This window comes from Cololabis saira, chromosome 19 (genome assembly GCF_033807715.1).
Source record: "Cololabis saira isolate AMF1-May2022 chromosome 19, fColSai1.1, whole genome shotgun sequence".
NCBI lineage: Eukaryota > Metazoa > Chordata > Actinopteri > Beloniformes > Belonidae > Cololabis > Cololabis saira.
Window position 1 is genome coordinate 34218461 of NC_084605.1, and position 25766 is coordinate 34244226.

General features: G+C 40.4%; 1 protein-coding gene across 1 annotated transcript in view; it reads left to right on the forward strand.

Moving 5' to 3' along the window:
- Window positions 1-25766, forward strand: part of vwa2 (von Willebrand factor A domain containing 2) — a 36991-nt gene that overhangs the window by 8622 nt on the left and 2603 nt on the right. Inside the window, exons 2-11 of the mRNA XM_061708992.1 lie at window positions 8998-9059; window positions 13152-13226; window positions 14526-14659; window positions 14738-14847; window positions 16752-16949; window positions 17055-17188; window positions 18085-18214; window positions 22791-22846; window positions 22949-23056; window positions 24200-24763. Coding sequence (XP_061564976.1) covers window positions 9008-9059; window positions 13152-13226; window positions 14526-14659; window positions 14738-14847; window positions 16752-16949; window positions 17055-17188; window positions 18085-18214; window positions 22791-22846; window positions 22949-23056; window positions 24200-24763 — 1561 coding nt within the window. The 5' untranslated portion in view covers window positions 8998-9007. The remainder of the gene's footprint in view (window positions 1-8997; window positions 9060-13151; window positions 13227-14525; window positions 14660-14737; window positions 14848-16751; window positions 16950-17054; window positions 17189-18084; window positions 18215-22790; window positions 22847-22948; window positions 23057-24199; window positions 24764-25766) is intronic.

Here is a 25766-nt window from a genome sequence, read left to right on the forward strand (position 1 = left end):
AAAACTAAAAAATATATCATTACAAAATATAAACAGTGGAATAAGAATAAAAGTAGTGCAGTACGAGAAAGAAAGAAAAACAGTGCAGAAAAAGCAGTAGGATGTGTATGAAGTAGGGAGATATTGCACATCTTGTTGTTATTGTCCGTTGCTACGGTGATCAGCCTGGTTATACAGTCTGATGGCAGCGGGGAGGAAGGACCTGCGATGCCTCTCGGTGATGCATCACGGGTGACGAAGCCGGTCGCTGATGGAGCTCTCCAGGGCTCTGACAGTCTCATGAAGGGGGTGGGATACATTTTCCATGATGGAGGACAGCTTAGCCACCATCCTCCTCTCCCCCACCACCTCCACCGGGTCCAGACTGCAGCCCAGGACAGAGCCGGCTTTCTTCACCACCTTGTCCAGTCTCTTCCTCTCTGCTGCTGTGATGCTGCTGCTCCAGCAGACCACACCATAAAAGATGGCTGATGCCACCACAGAGTCATAGAAGGAGCAGAGTCATAGAAGGTCACATGATGTATGATCACTTCATAGTGCTGAACGTAATGTAAGAAATCCAGAACAGCAGAGATCCCCTGCCCGGAGGTTCCTGTTGGCTAACCTGAGAACCTCTCCTACTAAAAGGGATGTTTCTCCCCCCTGAAGTTCACTTTTGCAGGGCCGTTTCTGGTAAAATCTACCCGGAACCCCCACTGGTGGAAACACGCCTATTGGGTAATATTATTATTAGACAGCATGACATTAATTTCCATTGCTTTGCTGATGTAAAGTATCTCATTAGCACAACTGCGCTCCATTGTTCTTATAGTTCAACTCAAAACATACTCAGAGAACAGGAAGTATTTTGTGTCAATAGGTAACTTTACATCTGAGCAGACTAGAATCACATGTGGAGTTCCCCAAGGTTCCATCCTGGGACCACTTCTGTTTAACATCCACATGCTCCCACTGGCACAGATTATAAAGATCAACAAAATAAACTACCATAGCTATGCAGATGACACACAGATGTATATTGCAATGTCACCAGGAGACCGAGGCCCTGTACAGGTTTTTGTTAATTGAGGAGATTAATGACTGAATGTGCCACAACTTTCTCCAGTTAAACAAAAACAAAACTGAGGTAATTATCTTTAGAGCCAAAGAGAAACGATTACAGGTCATCACAGAGCTTCAATCTAAACACCTAAAAACTACCAACCAGGCCAGAACTCTGAGGGCCCGATTTACTAAGATCCTAAATAAAGAGTACTAAATTGCGTGTGCACTGAAAAAGTTTGCGCGTGCTGCTGTTGTGTGTTTTGCGGGTGATCAACTAAGATTGCGTGCGCAATTGATAACAGGTGCAAACCTCAGTATTTAAATGAGGTGTTGCGCGTCTTACGGTTTGCGGCGCAAACTTTGCGCCATGGATAGTCTGGATGGAAAGCAGGATATAGTCGCAAGCGCAAAATGAAATTTAACGAGTTGGAGTTAGAGATATTAGTGGAAGAGGCAAATTGTTGTGCCGTATTCAGCACCCCTGCCGTGAAAAGCACCCCATCGTATATTCAATGATAAGTAAACCAAGAAAAAAAACAACACACTGACACTTCAATATATTTATATATACACACTCACACAAACACATACTTAGGAGTTTATATTATATATATTGACAAATATTATGGAAGACAACACAGTAAGCAGGCTATTAATGAATGACATCAATAACCATTTACCCGATTTTTGTTATCTGTGACTGTGATTGTGGGAAAGTATGACTATTGTGGAATCCATGAGCGCATTTAAACATGAATCATTAACACAAAACTGGACGCTAAACAGAACGTGACACAGAATGAGAATATAATTTTTGTCAGACGAGGGGGTGCTTTTCACGGCAGGGGTGCTGAATACGGCACAACACCGGGGTATGACAACTGCAGAACAGGCGCACAATAAGAAACACTTTTTTCTCCATGAAAACACGTGATTTATTTATTATCACAAATAAAAAAATGAATGCGCCTCCTGTGGCAACCTTTTGCTGAATAATACCCGATTTAACATTCAAATAAAATATTTCTCCTTTTGCATGTGGAGATTAGCACCTTCCTTTCGAACGTAATAAATACAGACGCAATCACAATCCCCGCAAAAACTTTCAGGCTTGGTAAATCTCATTGCGGGTGGTAAATGGAGATATTTGCATTTTCCCCTCCCAGTATTTAGTGCTTTCTGGCGGGTACGCCCCATATTGATTATTCATCAGGGCAAAAGTACTAAATGAACAGCGTGTGCTATTTTGCTCATTTGAGAGACGCAGTCCTCTTTGCACGCTGTTAGTAGATCAGCTTGCACATTGGTTTGCGGGTGATGTCAAGTTTGCACACGTTTTTACACACGCAAACCTTTAGTAATTCAGGCCCTGAGTGTAGTGATCGACTCAGACCTACATTTATAACAAAGTCAGCCTACTAATATATCAGGGTTAAAAGATCTGATGTCTCAGCAGGACCCGGAGACACTAGTCCAGCATTCATCTTTAGTAGCTTGATTACTGTAACAGCATCTTTACAGTCCACCTTAAAAGATCAGTTAGACTGCTGCAGCTAGTCCAGAACTCTGCTGCTCCAGTCTTCACTAATGGCGCTTTTCCACTAGTACTTACTCAGCCCGACTCGGCTCGTCACGCCTCATCCCGGCTCCACCCGTTTTGTCCCCGTTTGTTTTTCCACAGCCAGGGGAGAAGTGGGGGGGTTGGGGTGAAGCTGCTGTGACGTACTCGATTCCGCAACACCTTTGTTTGTGTCGGTGCTGATGGGAAATCAGCTGGAGCCGCGAGCGGCTGAGAAAAAAACAGCGCCTGTGGATCTGATCGTTCCTTATCACCCGTCTACATCCCTTTTTTAATTCTCTCCTCAGCCACCAGGTTTATGAACATCTGCACCTCAGAGTTGGATCACCAAACAGACGTTTGCGCTTTATGATAAAATCGCTGCGAGCCGCGAGTCGTTCTCGCGCTGACTCCCGCTTCCTGATTCAAACGTCTGACGGCCCCGCCCCCCGACCAATCAGTGGCGCGGAGGGTGGTGACGTCAGAAATAGTCCCGGCTCAGCCCGGTTAGAACCTCGGCAGAATGGTTACAGAAAAAGTATCTGCTTGGCGCGGCTCCACCCGCCTCGGCCCGTAGTGGAAAAGCGCAAGACGGGGGCATGGCGGGTAGAAGCGAGCTGAGTAGGTACTAGTGGAAAAGGGCCATAAGACCAACAAAGTGGACCACATCAGTCCACATCAGTCCTACTTGCGGTCCTGTTTCTGCATCGATGACGAGACAAACCTCTTTAAGATGTGGCCTTCTCTTAAATTCCTTTAGTTGTGGATTGTTTTTTTTTTATAAATATTTTTATCCCAGTTTTTTTCCCATTTTTACCACCCGTGCTCCTACCTACTGACAGTCCTGTGCATTGCCATCCTCTACCAACCCCGGGAGGGCCCTGCACTGAGCTCAGGTCTCCTCCTTAACCTGAGGAGTGAGCAGGCCGCATCTTTTCACCAGACAGGGTGGGGCTTCTCCGGCCGAACGTAGCGCGTGGAAGGATCACGTTATTCCGGCCGGATCCTCCCCACCCCATCTGGCGCCCCGGTTGGCCAGAGGGGGCATGTATAGCCCAGGACTGTGTGCATGTTTTTGTGAGGGTAGCTCACATTAGCTACCCAGGGGAACACGGGGAGAACATACAAACTCCACACAGAAAGATCCTTTCGCCAACCCCACCCATGGTGTGGGCACTGAAGTCATGGGGGAACTAACACGCACTTCAGCACCCACAGCGTCCCCCGGCGGGAATCGAACCCAGGACCTTCTTGCTGTGAGACCGCTGCACTACCAGCTGCGCCACCGTGCCCCTTAGTTGTGGATTGTTGTCTTTGTCAACACTACAGCGGCTTGAATGAACTCTTCACCATTTAGACTCCTGAACTCCAACCCAGGTGGCGCAACATGAATTTTGACTTCTTTCTCATCATTCATTGTTCTCAGTGGTATTCAAGTCTTTATTTATTTAGAGATGCGTAGGCGTGGACCAGCTGTGTGCCTTTCTTAGTCTTGTCTTGTCTAGTCTTGTTTAGTCACTCATTCATTTACTTCAATGGTGTCCTTTCCTGCATAAATGAATGCACTTGTGACAAATTGTCCATCACAATTCTCCTTTTTTTTCTTCGTGTGCACATGCAGTTTCCTTGAGTATCATATGCAGCACAGTAAAAGAAAGGAGAGATAAAACAAACATCTCAGCTTTTCTTTGCATTGTGTGCTCATACGGCCATTCTTCAAACATCCAAAGCCCATATCACTTTATTTACAAATGAGATAATCATGGACTTGGGGAGGAACAGCACGGCCTACACCTCTATTCACATCAACAGGGACTGTCTGGGGAGGGTGTCGTCCTTGAAATTCCTGGGAAAGCACATCTCTTTGGTGTTCTCCTGGTCAACAAATACAGTACCTCAGCAGCAACTTCACTTCCTGTGAATTATCAGGAAAAACTGACTTGATCAGAAACTTCTTTACCTGTTTCATTTAGTCCTGATTGCCTTCTCTTTCTCTCACTTGTTCTATGTCTCTAGAAAATCATAAATCAGTCATCTGCTGCCTCAGTTTCTAAGGAGCAGCATCAGCAGTAGAAATAACCTACATCTGTCCACCTCTAGTGTCTTACCTTTTCATATACTTTTACAAAGAAATCTGGTCTTAACTCACTATTTAAAAAATAATATTGTGTTCCTAAAAAATATAGTGAAAATTTGCTATTTATAGAATTTATAAAGTGAACTTAAAAAAAAGAGGAAATCCTTGCTGCGAAAAAGTTTAACATGACAACAGACAATACATCTGAATGTGAATTTATTTCATTTTAAGGTTGTTTTCCTGTAAATGAATTCATCGTTGTTCAGTGTTAAATAGATGATGGGGTAACAATATTATTAACTTAATTAAAACCAAAAAAACAAACTTTGAGAAAACTTTTCTGACAAGAAAAGGAGTTTCAAGAATTGGAAAGAAAAGTTATTCAAATGATCAGTAGTGTTCCTGCTTTACAAAAATAAAATTATAATCATACTTCCCTAAAACGTTGAACCAGGTTTACTGAACAGTAACAGATGAGGAGCCACTACTCTTGTAACACGTTCCTATACGTCATTTTATCAGACACTGAAGTTTCCACATTGGTCTTTCTGTGTTTTAAAATTGTTATTTCAGATGAGTCAGACTGACATAATTTAAAGTCTTTGGATGTTTCTCAAACCCTTCAAGTACAGGTCTGTTCTCTGGATTTTCTGTGAAGTTGGTCCAAAGAGGAGCGCTGCTCTCTAATTACAGTGTACTTCACTGTCAGTCCAAGAATTCAAAACAAGCAGTACATCAGTGGTGAAGGGCTTCCTTTTATTTACTCAAGTCGTATGCATTTTAAGGAATGTCACAATCTGTAAAAGGAGTTTATGATAATTGTTAATCAAAGTGCAACAGGTGTTTTATATGCTCAACGTTCAAGTCAGAAAACTGAGAAACTTCTTCCACCTTTGGCTGTAAAGGTCGATCCCTTCAAGTGGAGACAGTAATAATAGAAGGGGCTGGAGGGCTCCAGAGGAATGCTTCCAGAACGGGAACTTGTTTTTGAGTAGTGACGCACCGAATGTTCGGTAACCGAAATTGTTCGGCCGAAAATAGCAAAAAAACACTTTCGGAGTTCGTGGAATAAGTGGGTAAAAAAACCGAACAATTAATAACGGCGTGTTAGATGACGCAAAAGAAGTGGATAAAACAAAATAAAGAAAAGGAAAATCAATCCCTTTCCCATATTAATACTTCTATGGGAAAGAGATTGATTTTTTTTTCTTTATTTTGTTTTATCCACTTCTTTTGCACTTTTTTTTCTACAATGCACTTTAATGCACTAAATGCATTTTTTTTGTTTTCAAGGCCTATGTTACAGTTTTTCAGCAGTCAGTTATAGGCCTAATGTATAAAGATGGCCAAAAAATTGATTTAGCTAATTTATTTATTTTACGTTTTTTTATTTAAGTTAAGTTTTAAGTGTGCCTTGTTGGTATAATGTCTGCTGGAATACTTAAAAATGTGGGGAAATTAAAAAATGTTCAGTTGTTCATGTTCAAGAAATATTTCTACCTTGTAATTTTTTAAAAGTTTGTTTTCTTTGAAAAGCATGCCTAAAGCACATTTATTTGATTTATGCAATGGTGAAAAAATTGGCAAAATAAATGGAAAAACTGCGAAGAACCATGTTCGGTATGTTATTCGGTATTCGGCCAAGTGTTTATTATTATTTTCGGTTTCGGTTTTGGCCACACAGTTTCATTTCGGTGCATCACTATTTTTGAGTCATGTCTGTTCATTTTCTAATGTGCACATGGTGGCTGCTTACTGCACGCATGCATGTCCCATAAGCTGCAGCAATGAAATCTCCTTTCAGCAAGACACAGCAACGAGTGCACAAATGCAGCATCAATAACCGTGATGATGTTTATCCAGTCAGGTATTCTCAGTCGGCCACCGCCATGTCAGTCCTGCAGATCTCTATCACAGACACACAGACTCCTCTCCAAGTGAGGCTCCATCCTGCACACAATTCTGCCTCTGTCTCAGAATATTACAGCTTGGTGTGCGCAGACGGCCCGTCGGTTGAGCAGCAGGTAGGACATTACGGCCGAGCTTATCGGCAGCCAGGGTTAATCAGACCTTATCTGCCGCCTCTCAACATCTTATGTGGAGCCAACAAAGACCACACAGAACAGAGAGCTGGCAGAGGACAGCGGGGACTTTCATCCTAATGGGGTAATTAAAGGGTCAAATCTTATCTTCAGTTAAAAAGGTTCAGCTAACAATGCAATGCAGCACAAAAATATCGAGTTTTAGCTGTGATGTTCCCTTTATTCAATTTTTATCAGGAGTGCTCTGTTTCTATAAATAATAAGTGTTACAGTAGTGAGACTTTGCTCACCAGTTTTGAATCCATTCAAACAAAAACCCTAAAAAAAATTCACCTCAACAAGATTTGTTGAAGACTTTTTGTATTTTCCTAAAATTGTCAGTGGGCTTGGAAACTATTTCTTGGATGGTGTGGAACAGATTCATGGGAAAAAATAACCACAGAAATCAATGTTTTTACAAAAATCCCTTCTTCACTGATAGACCTGCATAAATACTTCCCCTTGACTATACACACACACTCACACAGACACACACACACACACACACACACACACACACACACACACACACACCTGGTGCTCATTTCACACACAGTTCTGTTAAAGATCTGTACTCCTTAAATTCCTCAGCACACACTTCCTGCCTTAAGAGCTTCAGTCCGAGGCTGTTGTAATCTTTTTGACCCAGGGACGATGGTTGTGTATGCACATGCTGGTTTCAGACCCTTTGTGTGTCTTGCAAATGCTGATCTGTACACTGTAGTTGGAAAAATGTAAAGCTCATAACACAGCCGTAGTAGCGCTACGTCTCTCATGAACTTGGCCAAATAGTTCTGACTTCAGATGCGGTCTTGTTTCTTTCTTACAGGTCAGGGCCACACATAGGTGAAAGGCTGCACGCTAGTTGAACTGTTTCTTTTTCCTGATAAAATGACCATCCTTAAGTGTGACGTATCTTGGTGGCAGCCATGATAAGAGCCGAGTTCAACTTCTCCAAAGCTAAGAAAATGAGCTGCGGTGATTCTTGTCTCCTTCACCACAGGAAACACTGGACCATCATTTATGAGAAGAAAATTGGTAATTCTGTCCTACAGTTGTGGCGTACCAGCTGTGATTTATGTCAACAAATCAGAGCACAGGACTTGTGGGAGATTTGGCATCTCCTTGTATGTTTTTACACGTCTCACCTAGGGCTGGGCGACATGGACAGGAAACGTGGTACTCATGCACTTTATATCAAGTATTTAAGCAACACATGTGGTTTTAGCCCCCTACACCCTTAAACTCCTAATCGTCTGAAATAGGGCTGGGCGATATGTACCAAAAGTCATATCTCGATATTTTCTAGCTGAATGGCGATACTCAATATACTGTATATCAATATTTTTTCTGTGCCATAATTGGAGTTTCACCCAAAGCATTATAGCATAGCATCTCTGTTAGCATCATTTTTTTCTGAGGCAAACCCTTAAGAAACAGTTAGTTTTAATACAAAGCCTCGTGCCAAATGTCACACAGGTACCTTTATTAACAGAGGTCTGCACAATATCAAAATGTATAAAACAAATGAAATAAAAATAAATTGCCTGCATATATAGAATAAAAATGCTTCTTGAATAAAATAAAACAAATATCCCTTTCCTGCATAACAATTAAATTAAAATACACTGTGCAATTAATACAATGTAGACAGTAACAGGCAGACTTTTCCACTGAGGTGACAGTTGTGCAAATAACAAAACATTTGTGCAAATCTCAAATAAAACATTCAAGTCAATTTGTCACAAAATAAGCTATATCAAAATCATTAAAAAATAAATAAATAATTTTTTAAATCAATATAAACGATATTGTCTCGTACCATATCGCGTTTGAAAATATATCGATATATATTAAAATCTCGATATATCGCCCAGCCCTAGTCTCACCCCCCATGATTCTTTGAGGTTAAAGGAAAGTCAGGAGGTAGTTTTGATGATGCAGCCAGAATGAAGTTACTCCCTTCACCACCAAACTTGCCTGATCAAGAAAAAAAAAACAAGCTTGAACAAAAACAGACAAAAAATACAGTTTTTTTCTCTTCATACTGTAGCATCATTTACACTTAATGCTACAATTTAAAAAATAAAAAAAAAAGTTCAACAGAATGCTGTTTGTTTCTGGCTGAATATTTTGCTGGGTTTTATTTCCCAATTCCTTTGCACATTGTTTCTCTTGTTTTGTATTTGTGTTAAACACTTGCTTTTTCTCTCTTTCATAAAAAAACCTCATTCCAGGTGTCTCAACATGCACCCTGATACCCTCCTCACCCTGCTCGTAACTCTGCTGCTCCCTCAAGGTGGGTTTACTGACTTTATTACTAATTTGAAGTCTGTTCTTGTCTGGTACTCTAAGTCTTTAGTTAAGGAGCGGTGTAAAGTAGAGTTTGTTGGATCTGTATCATCTTACATCTTGTGTTCATACCTAAGCAGTAATAATAATATAAAATCGGGGCACTAAGGATGCGGTTGTTTGTAGTTTGTTTGTTGTTGGCTGCTTGTTTCCAGGCCAGGCACATTTTACACAGTGTTTACTACAGCTCATCTTCAGTTGTTCTCTCGGCTCTGAAGGTATCTGGTATTTGCCTGAGGGAAAAGGAGGGAGTAGTTGAGCAATATAACCTTTTGAGTCGTTTTCAAAAATGACAGCTTTAGCACTGTGACAAATATTTATGACGGATCATTTTAAGACTTTGAACTTGACCAAACTAGACTGTTTCTGCCTCTGAAGAGACCTCCATCTTTCATCCTAAACTGACAACAAAGATGACATGTAACAGGGCTAAATATCCATGTAATCCTCTCTTTCAAATACATTTTACAGGCATGCAACTGCTGGTAAATAGTACTCACATCTCCAAGACCGTGGAGGGTTTCGTGACAAACTGACTCCGGTCCACGGCAGGAGAATTTCTACTCATTATCTTGGTCCTGTTGCAGAGAGATTAACAACAGTCACTTTGCTGGAAGCATTTGGGTAAACCAGTGTTTCCCAACCCTGGTCCTCGGGGGCCCCTGTCCTGCATGTTATAGATGCTTAATAAGAATCAGCACACCTGATTCTTATTAATGGTCCTCATTAGCTTGCCATCAAGTGTACAACTCTGTTCATGACACAGCTCAGGCTGGGCGATATATCGAGATTTTAATATATATCGATATATTTACAAACGCGATGTGGTATGAGACAATATCGTTTATATCGATATAGCTTATTTTGTGACAAATTGACTGTACATCAACGCTGACCCGTCGCGCTGGTAAAAAAGTACCTTTGTGTGCTGAAACCTGACAGTGTTGACAGGTTAGTTTTCCTGGCACAAAATCTGTAAAATGTACAGTAGTTGACTTGTTGTAATTATTTGAGATTTGCTCAAAGAGATGCAATATCTGTTTACATGTTTTATTTGAGATTTGCACAAATGTTTTGTTATTTGCACAACTGTGAACCTCAGTGGAAAAGTCTGCCTGTTACCGTCTACATTGTATTAATTGCACAGTGTATTTTAATGTAATTGTTATGCAGGAAAGGGATATTTGTTTTATTTTATTCAAGAAGCATTTTTATTCTATGCGGGCAGTTTATTTTTATTTCATTTGTTTTATACATGTTGATATTGTGCAGACCTCTGTTAATAAAGGAACCTGTGTGACATTTGGCATGAGGCTTTGTATTAAAACTGAGTGTTTTTTTAAGGGTTTGCCTCAGAAAAAAATGAAGCTAACAGAGATGCTAACAGAGATGCTATGCTATAATGCTTTGGGGGAAACCCCGATTATTGGACAGAAAAAATATCGATATATATCGAGTATCGCCATTCAGCTAGAAAATATCGAGATATGACTTTTGTTCCTATCGCCCAGCCCTGACACAGCTACTTGTATTATGGTGTTCTGAAGCAGAGTGGCATCTAAAACATGCATGGCAGGGGCCCCCGAGGGCCAGGGTTGGGAAACACTGGCGTAAACATACAGACTTTTTGTTCAGAGTGCGGAGGCCCAGCTGACCATGAATGAGCTGCTCTCCACGGCCCCTAAACCTTCACTGTCAGGAGGCCATTGAGGGCAATGATGATGAAATAAGGGGCAGATGAAGGGGTCGGGACCCCGAGGACAATTGGAGCACGGGCCCCTGGTTTTCAGGTGGTGCTTTTTGGTCTCCTTTCCAATGTAATGATGATAAAAGACAATCTGGAAAGACATACATGAAATCGGTACCAGAGGTGGGTAGAGTAGCCAAAAATTGTCCTCAAGTAAAAATAATGTTACTTCAGAATAATATGACTCAAGTACAAGTAAAAAGTAGTCATCCAAATAATTACTTGAGTAAAAGTAAAAAAGTACTTAGTGAAAAAACTACTCAAGTACTGAGTAACTGTTGAGTAACGTCTGATTTATTTTTTTAACACAACCATTCAAACAGACAAAAGTACAAAATAATCATCTTCAGGCAAATTAAATCAATAAAATAAATTTAAATTAATAAAAAATAGCTTAAATTAAAATAATCTTAAAGTAAATTCAAGTACTTGAATACATAATAAAATAAATAAATTAAGCACAAGTAGCACAACATTTCAAGCCTTTATACTTTTCTTTTTTAACCAGGCAGAACTAGAACAAGCCCATGAACTCATATAAATATAATGTGTATGTTTGAGTCTGTGTAAATGTGACAAAAAATGCAAAAACAAACATTTTTCCCAAAGAATCACCCAGTGATGTCATGAGATTGACACGTACGCGGAGTATTAAAAGAAAAGTAACAGCTCAACGTAGCCTAATGTAGCGGAGTAAGAGGAACAGTTTCTTCTTCACAAATCTACTCAAGTAAAAGTAAAAAGTATAGTGATTCAAAACGACTCCTAAAAGTACAACATTTCCCAAAACTTACTCAAGTAAATGTAACGGAGTAAATGTAACTCGTTACTACCCAATTCTGGTCGGTACCAATGGAAGGTGCAACAAATGCAAATGCAAAAACTTGACTGAGGACTTTTGCTGTATCTCGCTTAATAAAAAAAGCCTTCTGAGGAGATTTAATTTTTTTTAAGTGATAAAAGCACTCCCATGGAAAGGCACTAACACACTGTCTTGTCTATTGAAAAGGATTTACACTCACTCGTTCCACCGCCTGCATGCATCCTGATGTTAACATGCGGTAGTGCCACCCTTCAAATGCAGTTACTGCACAGCTTGAATATTCCAGGAAGGGTTGCTGGTTTGATTTTTCACACTTTGAGTAAGGATACAACAATTCTGCACATCTCTGCTTTTAGTTAGCTTGTCTCGTGAACTCTTGATTGAATGACATGCCCAACATGGCCCGTAAATTCAATATAATCCCAGAAAAAAAACAATTCCATAATTAATCCTGAGACAACAGATCATCTGACAATAGTGGCAGGTTTCCCTGCTCTGTTTTTCCTCCTCAACCCTCTCTTAATGAATCATTTGAGTAATAGAAAAATGGGCAGAACTGGAGAAAAGAGGTTGCAAATTATGTGATCCAGGCACTCCGTTTTTTCAATTTTTTTCTCACCTAATTCACATAAGAAGCGTAAAGGGTTATAGCAGACAGTGTAGAAAAGCACATTTCTAAAATCACCCATGTTCCTTTGTGTGTCTCTGTGCTGGACGATTGCCTTTGTCATCCTTTGGGTTATGTCCTTTCAGCTAATGTAGCAGAAGAATGGTTTTCTTCTCTTGTCCGCTGGCATCAGCTTTAATTACTCAATTAGGAACAACTGAAGCGGTCAAGAGGCTTCGGGGAAAACATCCCGTTCTGTTGTTCTGTTTCACTTTTATCATGCGACATTTACAAACACTATGGTTCACAGGTCAGAGTTTCTGCACGTAGGCTTTTATGAATCCATGTGTACGTATCGTTTAAGTGGAGAGACGTGAAGTCAATGTCAAAGTGCAGTGAGGCCTCCAACCCGGCAACCATTTAAATCATGGTTCTAATTACTCTGGACCTCCATTACTGGTTGCTTCTGCGTGTTTAATGTATGTTTTCATGCATTTTAAGTCATAATAAGCATGAAATAAGCAATGAGAAGGGAAGAATTAGAAAAACAATCAGTAATATTATATTCACATGGCAATGTCCATCATTATTTTCCTTGTGAGCCCTCAGATTTATCTGATGAAGTTATCCTGACCCAAGCTGGGGAGTACGCTCCATCAGTGTCCAAGTAGTTTAGGCACATTTAAATGGAATAAATGATTTTATATTGAATTAGAAATGTTTCTTTGAACCAAAACAAACAAAAAAGTATATTATGTATATTGTTTGGTCATTAAGGTCATTAAATGTGTGTTTACGTGCTGCGTTCTGCATGTGCAGATATAGACACTTAAATAAGCGGCGTGTGTTTTGTCCCTCTTAGTTCAGCGAGGTTCCTCCTTGCAGGACATCCTAACCAGCCATGAGAACATCGTAAAGATCAACTCCGTAGCAGAAAGTGAGTATGCTCCTGGTTAGTGAAATCTGGTGGAGCACTGACAGTGCGAAGTCCCATTTGTATCTGTAGGAATTTTTTTCCTTATCCTTGTTTTTTTTATTTTTCCGATTAAATTAGGGCCTTTTTTCCCCCTAAACGTGCCCCAAAAGTCACCAAATTTTGAACGCAGGCCTGGTGATAAATTTGATATTTAATGGTTTGCATTAATGGGCGTGGCTTAATGGCTCAACAGCGCCCCCTAGAAAACTTCGTGCCTCAAGCCCCACAATACGGTTTGACGTACATGCACGAAAATCGGTACACACCTGTATCATGTCACAACTTAAAGAAAAGTCTCTTGGCGCCATGGCCGAAACCCAACAGGAAGTCGGCCATTTTGAATTAATTGTTTAATTTTACTGCAATTTATGCCATTTCTTCGGCCGTTTCTTCGTCCGAACCATAACGTGCACCCAGGTGTGTTATACATCAAAATATGCGTCTCCATCCTGCGACGACGCGCATTACTTTTCTCAGTCAAAAGCGTTACCGTGGCGACGATAGAGGCCAAAAAGTGCCCCCACTTCATCTGGTTGGTCGATATTTGATAGTCCCTATTTTCTGCCATAACTTTTGAATGGTTTGACATAAAGACTCGTGGGTGGTGTCATCGGACTTAGTTTTGACTCCTTCACCTTAATTGGTGCAAATTAGCCCCGCCCCTTCATCTGATTGGTTGATATGTGATAGTTCCTACTTTCTACCATAACTTTTGAATGGTTTGATATAGAGTCGTGGTTGGTGTCAACTGCTAAATGTCCAGGCCTGAAGAATCTACATCAAGTCATACAAGCTTCCACTGCAGCCTGAACGTGCACAAGGGTGCGAGGGCCCGTTCATCGCTGCTTGCAGCTTTAATTTAGCTTTGTATCCTGTGTCTCACGCTAGCTCCCTGTTGCTGACTGACTCACCAGTATCATGGCATCTATCACATCGCTCTGCATTTATAAGACTAGACCTGCTTTGTTCAATGTCAGATTCTCATCTTTGGTCTGGTTGTATAATTTTAAAGTAGCTGGTTTACTGTCTCTGTTGTGAATTGCTACTGCAACTGTGTTTGTGTGTGTGTGTGTGTGTGTGTGTGTGTGTGTGTGTGTGTGTGTGTGTGTGTGTGTGTGTGTGTGTGTGTGTGTGTGTGTGTGTGTGTGTGTGTGTGTGTGTGTGTGTGTAGCTTTGGTATGCTATGCTTTCTCAATCTATTTGGTAACCAAGCAGGACATTCTGGAGATGTTGATGTATTCTGTGTGTTTCCACGTGAAGTGATGCAGTGCTCAGCAGCCATGGACGTCCTGTTCCTCATGGACGGCTCCTACAGCATGGGAAGAGGCAGCTTCGAGAGGTCCAAACACTACGCAATCAAGCTGAGTCAGGCCCTGGACATCGGCATGGACAAGGTTTGCTTTGTGTCACTTCAGTTTATGTTCTCCCTCTTCACGTCGCTCACTATTCTTGTAACTCTGACTGTGGTGCAGGTGCGAGTCGGTTTGGTTCAGTTCGGCTCCAGTCCTCGGCTGGAGGTTTCCTTAGACTCGTGCTCCTCCAAACAGGAGCTGAAGAAGCACATGCAAAAGATTTCCTACAGGTGTGTTGTGTCTTTCCTTTCTCTCAATACAATGTTTGTAGTTTTGAATGAATGGTTTATTTTCGGACAGAATACATTGAGACATTTACATGTTCGCAATAAAAATAACAAATAAAATAAAAGGTAAATAGAAATGTCCGAAAAAGGAGTAGGCTTATTATAGCCTATCCTGTGCAGTGTATATCATTCACACAATATGGCATCCGGTGGATGATAATACACAAATAAGAAAAGAAATATATAAAAAGAAAACAAAGAGAAACTGTCATTGCATTATATTATATAAAAATAGTAATACCAATAATGCAAAAAGGGGTATATAGTGGTGCTATTTTCACGTTAATCTATAATAGGCTATACCAACATAATTAACAGATTTCTTTATAACTGTTTATTGTTTTATATTTAAACATTTTCTTGAAAACATAAATTGAGGTACACATTCTTAAATCCTTATCACAGCAATTCCACAATTTGACACCTTTCACGGAAACACAGTTTTCTTTACTTTTGGTTCTTCCCCATAGTTGCAAAAGATGTTTATGGTTTGATTTGGAGTAAGCAACAGGTTGGCAGTTAGTCATTCCTGTTTTTGTTTTCCAACAGGAATATGATTAATGGTATATGATCATAAACATTTAAAGTGATGTACAGACACATGCAGGTCTTAAAATCAGCAGCCAGCGTTGACTGGCCTCTTCGGTGGCATCCTCCTACGGTACTGTCAACTCTTCCAAGTAGGCAGAACATTTGGAGCTCTTAAGGTGGAGATCATTCCTGCCTGTATTGGGAGCCATTGGCTTAAACATGACTCTGCAAATAGTGGAGGTTTTATGGGTGATAGGAAGGCATTGCTCTAACTAGGAAGATAATTCTACCTGCCTCCATCTCCCATTATTCCTTCCAGCTGTTGTTCCTTTTTTCAATATTTTCCCATTTCATCCACTGCCCCAGGTAGCCTTGTTCTCACAAGGTCTCATTGTGGCGTACCCTTAACGCTGGACTTCTAATACCACTACCTTTTGATGTTGTGATGGGGTTGCCCTGTTTCTAAAATGTCTATCTTGGCAAAGTAATTTCTGGCAAATTGTTAGGGCTGGAGAACTGGGCTCAGCCTGGCCAGACATTTCATCCTTTAGTGTCTTCACACCAAGTCACAATTCTCTGTTCATCCTTGTAGTTTTAGTAAAGATTTGAAGTCACCTTCTGTTGAAAATCAACCGGTTTTGAAATTGAATTGCTGTGGCAGGACCTTAAGAGAGCTGCGCACAAATAAATACCTGCAAACATCCATAAAATGATGCAATCTTGTGAGGCACAATGACCCAAAATCCGTACAGAATGACGTGTACAGTAAGAGGCTGATAACACCATACAGAAAGTTATTATTCTAAGTTATAGCTCTTAAATGCAGCACAACAAAATGTTGAATCATTAAGTTTACTAAGTCTCTTCACATAGTGCTTCTGCATTTTTATCTAGTTTTTGTAAAAACTCTCAAATTAAAGGGGGGTTTATGTTCTTTCATCACGAGTGTGTGACCGGATGACAGCTTTTATTTGGCCGGCCTCGAACAGTAAACACTGTTAGGCCTTTTCTCAGCAAGTAATGTATGTTCTGAAAGTGACTTTTGCTCTGACTGACATTTCTGTCTTTAAAAAAAAAAGAAAAAAGAATTAAAGTACTTAAGTGGCTCTTGTGAGCTCTGTGGGGATGAAACTCAGCCAACGTGGATGTTCAGTCCAAGAACTGAAAGAGAGCTCCAACCAAAACTGAACATGAGTTTACTTTGGCGGTGCTGCTCGTCTGACTTTATCTCGTAAAGAACATATTCTATAATTCCTCTGTTTCATTATTGTTCTAACAATAACATGAAAAATGATTTTTACAAACTCTCTGCTCAGAGGAGGCAGCACCCAGACGCGCCTGGCCCTCAAATACATCATGAGGAAGGGTTTCCCAGGTGGCCGCAACTCCTCCAGCGTCCACCGGATCGCCATCCTCCTCTCCGACGGGAAGTCTCAGGGCAACGCGGTCCAGACAGCTGCTCAGCTCAAAGAGACAGGCGTGGTCTTGTTTGCTGTGGGCCTGCGATACCCCAAGTATGGGTGATGGTTGGAATTTAAAAACGAGTAATGATATGTTTAACTGCTTCTAGTTGTTTGCCAAGAAGTCTCCAAAGAAAGTCTTTTCTGCTGGTTTTCCAGGTGGGAGGAGCTTCATGCTCTTGCTAGTGAGCCGATGGAGAGCCATGTCTTCTTTGCCGAGCACTTCCATGACGCTGTCAACGGCCTGTACACCACACTGAACACCTTCTCCGTTTGCAATGCTACACCTGCAGGTTGGAGTACTCACTAAAACTGCTTAATTAGCCTATTGTATCTGTAGGAATTTTTCTCGTTTTTCTTTTTTTTTTTTTTTTTTTTTCTTCTCACGAAATGAGGGCCTTTTTTCCCCCTAAACGTGCCCCAAAATTCACCAAATTTTGCACGCAAGCCAGGCCTGGCGAAAAATTAGATATTTAATGGTTTGCATTAATGGGCGTGACCTAATGGCAAAAATTTGATATTTAATGGTTTGCACTAATGGGCGTGACCTAATGGCTCAACAGCGCCCCCTAGAAAACTTTGTGCCTCAAGCCCCACAATACGGTTTGACGTACATGCCCGAAAATCGGTACACACCTGTATCATGTCGCAACTTAAAGAAAAGTCTCTTGGCGCCATGGCCGAAACCGAACAGGAAGTCGGCCATTTTGAATTAATCGTGTAATTTTGCCGCAATTTATGCCATTTCTTCGGCATTTCTTCCGAACCGTAACGTGCACCCAGGTGTGTTATGCATCAAAATGTGCGTCTCCATCCTGTGATGATGGGCATTATTTTTCTCAGTCAAAAGCGTTACCGTGGCGACGATAGATGCCAAAAAGCGCGCCACGCCCCTTCTTCTGATTGGTCCATATCTGATAGTTCCTACTTTCTGCCATAACTTTTGAATGGTTTGATATAGAGAGTCGTGGGTGGTTTCATCCGCTAAATGTCCAGGCCTGAAGAATGTACATGCAAGTCATACAAGCTTCCACTGCAGCCTGAACGTGCACAAGGGTGCGAGGGCCCGTTCATCGCTGCTTGCAGCTTTAATTTTTTTTATTCTCCTTAACATTTATTCCATTTTTGTCCATGGTTCCTCTCTCTTTCTAACATTTTTTTCATCGTTGCATCTTGTCCTGTCCTCCAGGCTGTCATATGGAGTCATTTCCCTGTGAGAGGAAGACACTAGAGACGGAGAAACAGCTGCAGGGGAATTTCATGTGCTGGAAAGGCTCCAAGGGGTATTCCCCGTACACATCCCTCTGTCCCTACTACAGGCAAGTGTGCATGCCCGGACCACAAACCGTGTAAAAAGTATGTAACCCCTCGTGATGTCACACAGAGTAGGTTTTGTTAAAAGCCCCTTCTTCAGATCTCAGGTTGATTCCATAATGGCACGAGCTTACTCAATTAATCCAAATAAAAAAGAAAACAAAAAACAAAAGTAAAATGAAATAAAAACAGACAAATGGGTGGAACAGACCTACCGTACTTTACCTTGGTTACTGCATGCTCACTATTTTAGCTCATGATAACTTATGATGCTAACTAAATTTATCTTACTGCCATTTCTATCAAATCTGTCCACCCATTCTTGCTTCAAATATTGTTTCCAAAACAACATCTGAAACAAGGAGCTACCACAATCATCCAGCCAAAGCCAGTCGAGCCTATATATGGTTAACTTAGCAACAGTCCAGCAAGTTAACCCAGGACGGACAAGGCCGTACCCAGTACTCGAGTTGTAAAAAAAAATCAGGGGGGATGGTGGATTTGATCATATGGGGACAGATAATTTGTGCTGATTACAAATAATATAATATATTACAAATAATAGCACTGACCAAAACACCTGCAGAAATACTGCAGGAATGACATAGCAGCAGTTAAATGCAGCCTTCTGTAAGCTTTAAATATCCACTGTGCTTACATCAAATACATCAAAACACAACAATAAAAAACACTTTTCTGAACTTATCAATATGACTCTGTCCTTCACAGGATAAGTAAAATGGATCACTGCAAAAACTCAAAATAAGTATATTTGTCTTGTTACTAGTTAAAATGTCTCATTTTAGTAAAAAAATCTCATTACACTTAAAACAAGACTCATCACTGGAAAAAAACAACAATTTTCACCTGTTTCAAGTAGATTTTCACTTGAAATTATTAGAAAAATCTGCCAGTGGAACAAGATTGTTTTGCTTGTAATGAGAAGATAAATCTTGTCCCACTGGCAGATTTTTCTACTTATTTCAAGTGAAAATTTACTTGAAACAGGTGAAAATTGTCAAATAAGTTATTTTTCTGGTGTTATTTTTCTGGTGATGACTCTAAATGTTGAAATAGCAGTAAAACCACATTCATTGATGAAATGACATAAGGGATGGAAAGGAGGGATGGCAGTTTTACAGGGGGGATGATTTGGACCGTTTTTATTTCAGGGGGGGATGCCATCCCCCCTCATCCCCCCTCAACTCCAGTACTGGCCGTACCTTGTCCAAGTGCCTTGCTCTAAACTAGCCATCCGGCTGTCCGTCCTTCAGCTACTGGCTGCTTACCGTCAGCTGAGGGTAACGTTCATTTCTGGAGGATTGGCAGCCTGAAGCAGTTATTTCCCAGACAGTTTAACGCCCAGCCCTTTACGACAACGTGGGAGTCAATGGAGGTTGACTCACTTTTGCAGCCAGCCTCTATCGGTGGATCGAGGAACTGCAACGAATCTTAGATTCAATGTGACTCAATGTTAAAGTAAGATGACTGGCACTTCGGGTAAAACATGGACATTTCAGACTCACCTTTGAAGCCAGCCACTAGTCGTCATTTGATGAACTGTAGTTTTCTTTCCCTCAACTATGGCTTCGACTTGGAAATCTGGATGTTGCCTCTTGGCCTAGTCCCAAATGAACATCTAGCACGGACTCAGATACCTTTATATTCTTATAGTTATTGACAGAAGTTTTGAGTCATTTCTACTAACATGCAGGATACCAATTCATCTTCAAAAGGGAAATACTTAAATATAAATTAGACATGAATAATTAAATATCTTTACATACATTCTTTTTTGCTATATTTTTCTCCATTGGGCAGAATTTATATAAAATATCAGAATTGAATATAGAACATATTTTAGGAAACATAACTCAAGTCATGATTGGAGCACACTGTATGTACTATTAGTAACAACATTAAGTTGGTCATATTGAAGAATACCATGACACCATTAGTCTTGGCACTTTTCTGAATGATGCAAGCTGATCCCCAGCAGGCGCAGTCTAAGCTGGAGATTGTACATCAACCTGCAGAAACGGTTCAAAAATACAGATGCCAGGATAAGCCAACTCCCAAATTCTCCAGATCCCACTGTCATTAAGAGTTAATGGCAAGCCAGATCCCCAGGACCCCCAGGACCCCCAGGACCCCACTGCCATCCTGGTCCGGGACAACCTGCTGTTTAACCACAAGGACATGAACAACATTTACTAGATGGTTTTAATGTTGTGACGGATTTCTGTATCTTTATGTGATACAGAAACTTTATGAGTTTTAACATATTCTGGACTGTGCAGTTGTACTATAACTTTTTTCCCACCACTCCAGACGGTGGTGGATCAAGTTTCTTCTTTGATGTTAAAGTGCTGTCAGTGTAGGCCTATAGCAACATATCTACGACGATGCTACAGTATGTTCAAACAGGCCTGCTCTAGTCTTGTCCTGCAGCTGCAGCTATGACTGCTGGCCCTAACACACTAGAGTTTACACTAACTATAGGCTGTAAACAGAAACGTTTTAAAGGGGACCTATTATGAAAAACACGTTTTTTCTTGCTTTAACATATATAAAGTGGTCTCCCCTCAGCCTGCCAACTCAGAGAAGGAGGAAAGCAACCAAATTCTGCAGTGTCTGTACGCTCACATTGCATGCAGTTAGGACACGGTGTAACTCCGCCAGCCGGAGCTTCCTCCATTTTTTCGTAGCGGTGTATCGCGTCATTCAGGCAGCCAATCAGCACAGTGCCTCATTATCATAGCCCCGCCCACTCAGAATCCCACATAGATAATGAGGTTAGAGAATGGGAAGATAAAGACATGGCTCAGAGGCTGAATTTCTAATTTATTTAGCAAAAACAATCAAAAGCTTGGTTTTAAGACATTCAAGGCCTGTTTAAAATTAGATGCCATAATAGGTCCCCTTTAAGTTTGGTTTTAAAGGTGGAGGTGGTGTCAGCCTCCTTAACCCAGATTGGAAGTTGGTTCCAAAGTAATGGTGCCTGATAGCAGAACGCCCGCCCTCCAAATCTACATTTGGATACTCTAGGAACTACGAGTAAACCTGCACTCTGAGAACGGAGAGCTCTGCCAGGAACATAAGGCACTATCAGGTGTTGCAAACAATGCTGAGTTGACTGTTTAGGGCTTCATATGCAGGTTTACAATTTTGAATTGGATTCTAAAACTTACAGGGAGCCAATGGAGGGAGGCTAAAAGAGATGTGGCATGTTGACTATGGTTGTTATCCATTACTGTAGTGTCTGATAGAAATGAGGAGTCTGTGAATGCCACACTGTTCTGATGCAATGTGCATGCCTTCTGTTCTAATACTTTTGTGACAGAATGGTTGATTTAAAGGGTTGAATGCAGGCAACCCTGCATCTCATTATTAAAGATGCTACCCGAGACATGATCTCTCTTGTTGATTCCTGGATCAGCTGTAGGATATTCAGTGAATTACTTGGGCATCCGGCTAATAACACATTACAGTAATCTAGTCTAGAAGTTACAAATGCATTAGTTTTTCAGCATCACTCTGGGAGAGGATTCTCCTAATCTTTTCGATATTACGGACTTGGAAAAACACTGCCTTATAAACCTGATTAATATGCTGTTTAAATAAAAAATCCTGATTGAAAATAACTCCAAGGTTTCGCACAGTTGTACTGGAGGCCATCGCAACACCATCTAATCCCTTCCTAAGATGTTTGGAATCAAAAATAATAATCTCTGTTTTATCGGAAGTTAGAAGCAAAAAGTTAGGGGACATCTAGTTCTTAATGTTTTGAAGACATTCCTCAAGTTTGGCTAACAGTTTCTGTTTCATCTGATTTCATAGACAAATAGAGCTGCGTATCATCAGCATAGCAATAAAAATTGATGCCATGGTTCTCGATTATACTTCCCAAGGACTGCATGTATAAACTGAACAAGATTGGCCCTAGCACTGAACCCTGTGGAACACCGTAGCAGACCCTCATCTGTGCAGAACATGAATGAAATGGAATCTGTCCACTGTATTAATTAGCCTAGTGCTGTCCCTTTAATCTCACCATGCAACATGCTCTAACCTGTGCAGTAAAATGATGATCTGCAGTATCAAAAGCATTACTGACGTCCAGCAGAACTAGTATGAATGGCTAAAAGGAAGGTAATTTAAAAAACAACTAATTAATTAAAAAAACAAGCTTGTTTGATGATGTCAGACCCTCTTATAGCACATTATGGGCTTTGGCAACATTTATTTAACAGAAATATAGCAACTTTATGAAGGAATAACGTCCCGAGGATAGTAGGACTCAGGTTACTCAACCACTATTTCTACAGTACAACTGCTTTTATGGAGCTCCTGTTCCTTTGCTCTTGAATTTTTGTATATGTACACATAAGAAATCCACATGAATAGCAATGTATTTAACTGCAATCATTTGTGACATTTATGCACACCTTCATAATCATCTAATTTGACTAAACTGGAAAACAGAAATTAATCTGAATAAAATAATGTAAGTGCTATCTCTGCAAACAGCTGCTTCATAAACAGATGAAAAGAAGTGAACTTTAATCACTTATCTTTCAGGTACACCAAGGTTTACAAGAAACACCCAACAGTCTGTCATAGGACTATCTGTTCAGGTAATAGACACATCCGCTCCCTTTGATTCTTGCCTTCATTTATGCTTTTACATGGCACTGACTAACACTCTTCCTGTCATTGGGTCTCATCATCATGACCAGATCCCTGTGATTCCCAGCCCTGTCTGAATGGTGGCACATGTGTATCAGAGGCTCCAGAGAGTTACAGCTGTGTGTGTCCCCCTGGCTACGGAGGAGACCCACACTGTGGTCAGTACGCTCCCTGGCTGCACGATAACATGTCTGAGAAAAGTTGGTAGAGCTCAAACTAACTAGATTTTTTTTTTTTTAGATTTTTAGATTTATTTATTTGCAAAGTGAAACATTACACAAATAAAAATAACAATTTTACAAATTAAAGTGCAGGAAGAGGCGAAAACTCTTAGCTTATCAGGTGCCTCCACCTATAGTTAACATAAAATTTAATATCATACTTATAAGAACAAAATATACAAATGAGCAGTTAGAAATCTATAGATGATAGAAATTAAATGAAAATTACAAAGAATTTACACAAAAGAAAAATGATCGGATATATGAATAACGATAAAGAGTACAATTTGATAATTAAGAAACAAACAAAAAATAAACGACTAAATAACAAACCAAATGAACACAAACAAAAAATAATTTCAAGGAGATTACACAAGACGATAACATTTTTCAGCACATCCATTACTTATGCCAGAGCAGTTCCATTTACAAAACAAAAAGTAAGTGGTGTTTCAGACATCCTTTAAAACCTTGTACAGAGAAGCATTTTTTTTTTTACTATTTATTTTTATTTTATTTTATTCATATGCACAATGATAACACAGTAATTATTTTAACATACAAGGACAAATAATTGTGCAGGAGAGGAAAAGAAGCCCGAGGGGCTTATAAAAAATCCTCCCCCTCAATACAAAATCACAAAAACAAATCAATCAATAGAAAAAGAATAGAAAGGAAAAAAGAAAAGGTAAAAGAAACGAAGAAAAACACAATAAACACACAAACAAAAATATCCATAAAATGGCAATTTCATTTCAGTAAGAATAGCCTATTCATTTTGCTTAGATAAAAGATACCCCACCAAGCTGGTCCTAAACATTTTTAAGGATTACGCAAACTTAAGAGACCTATCTAAAGAGTTCCAGAGTTGAGGGCCATGGAATTTGTTAAAGGATTGGTGAGACAAAGAGGTAAATGAAAGTTCTTCCCACCTCTAACTGAATAAGAGTGAATATCTGATGATAACAGAAAAAAATTATGAAAAGTGCCTGGAATGTCTTGTTTGGAATGAATGAACTTAAACATAAACAGGCATGTTTGAAACATATTAATAGACTAAACTCCTCCATCCCTCCTCAGCTCCTGCGTTATCACTGGACTGCTCCGTGGACCTGCTCTTTCTCCTGGAAGGCTCTGCCACGCTCCCTTTAGAATCCTTCCTCCGCCTCAAGTCCTTCCTGAGGCGCTCACTGCAGACTGTGATCGGCTCCAACAGCCCCACCAAAGTCGGGCTGGCCGTCTTCGGCGGAGAGACTCGAGTCCAGGCCCAGATTGGGAAGTTCAGAGGGGACCTGAAGGGTCTTCTCAAAGCTGTGGATGCACTGCAGCCTCTCGGTGGTCAGACCCTCACAGGCCAGGCGCTGCGCTACGTCACCCACCAGGGCTTTGCTGACGTCACAGATGATCTTCCTCGCGTGGTGGTGCTCCTCGCTGACAGCCCTGCTGCTGATGAGGTGGTGGAAGCCTCTAAATATGCTCGTGATAGAGAGATCTTTCTGATTGGGGTTGGACCGGATGTCTTGAAGGGGCAGCTCAATAATATCACAGGAAATCCTCAGAGGACTGTCACCTACACATCCCCTGATAGGCTCTCGGAGAAAATACCCGAGCTCAAGGCCAAGATCTGCAGTGTGGATATACAAGGTATTTACTGACCCATAGAGGTCTTTAATGTGTGTTCAAATGATGTGTTTGCTCTGAGTTCTAACAGAAATGTGTACTGACATTCTTACTTCACAAAGCATTAGCTGAACTGGCTATAAAAACTGCACATCTGTTACCTTGCCTTATTGAAAACAATCATCTCTTGCAAGATTTCCGCTGGCACTAAGTTGTTTATCTGTGTGGATTGGCGCCACCTGTACGTCAAAAGGATACTACTGGAAAATCTTTTTTACTTTGTCGGTATATTATGCAGTTTTCTGCCCTAAACAGCTACTTGCTTTAGACAGGAGGTTTGTGTGTCCAGATTTAATTATTTTTGCTTCAACTAAAGTCCTGTTAAGAGCCGGTCCTCTCCAAAAAAACATTGCTTTCTTCAATTTACAGAAGATCACATGGGCATTTCGAGCTATTGGAAACATGATTTGTGGACAGATTAGATAAAAAGAAAGAGTTTTTATATATGTTTGGTAAATTGAAAAGACTTAATTCCAGCATACTGACCTCATGTCATCTGTGAGACACGGCGGTGGTGGTTTCATGGCTTAGGGTCAATGTTACCTTTAAGGATTTATACATTTTTTAGGATTTCTTTTCTTTTTTTTTGCAGAACTGATACTGTACATGCATAACGACGATTTAACAGTTCTAGGCTCTTGGGATACCTCAGAATCTAGTCCTGTGTCGATTTTCCGATTCTAAATCGATTCTCATATTAATTACTAAAAATCGATACTTATGTCTAAAGATCGATTTTATTTTTTTATTTTATTTTTTTTTCTCATCATTTTCGCCAGGTGAACTTTAATCCCAGTAGTCGGACACACAGTTTGTCATGACACTTCTGAAAAATGCCAGGTGCTTCATGGCAATATGTGTGCGTGGTGACAGAATAAATTAGATAAGCTAAAAAGATTTGTTTACTGCATGAACTGTTGCAATTTCTTTCTTTTTTGCACTTTAAATGGATATTGAAAGGCCTGTT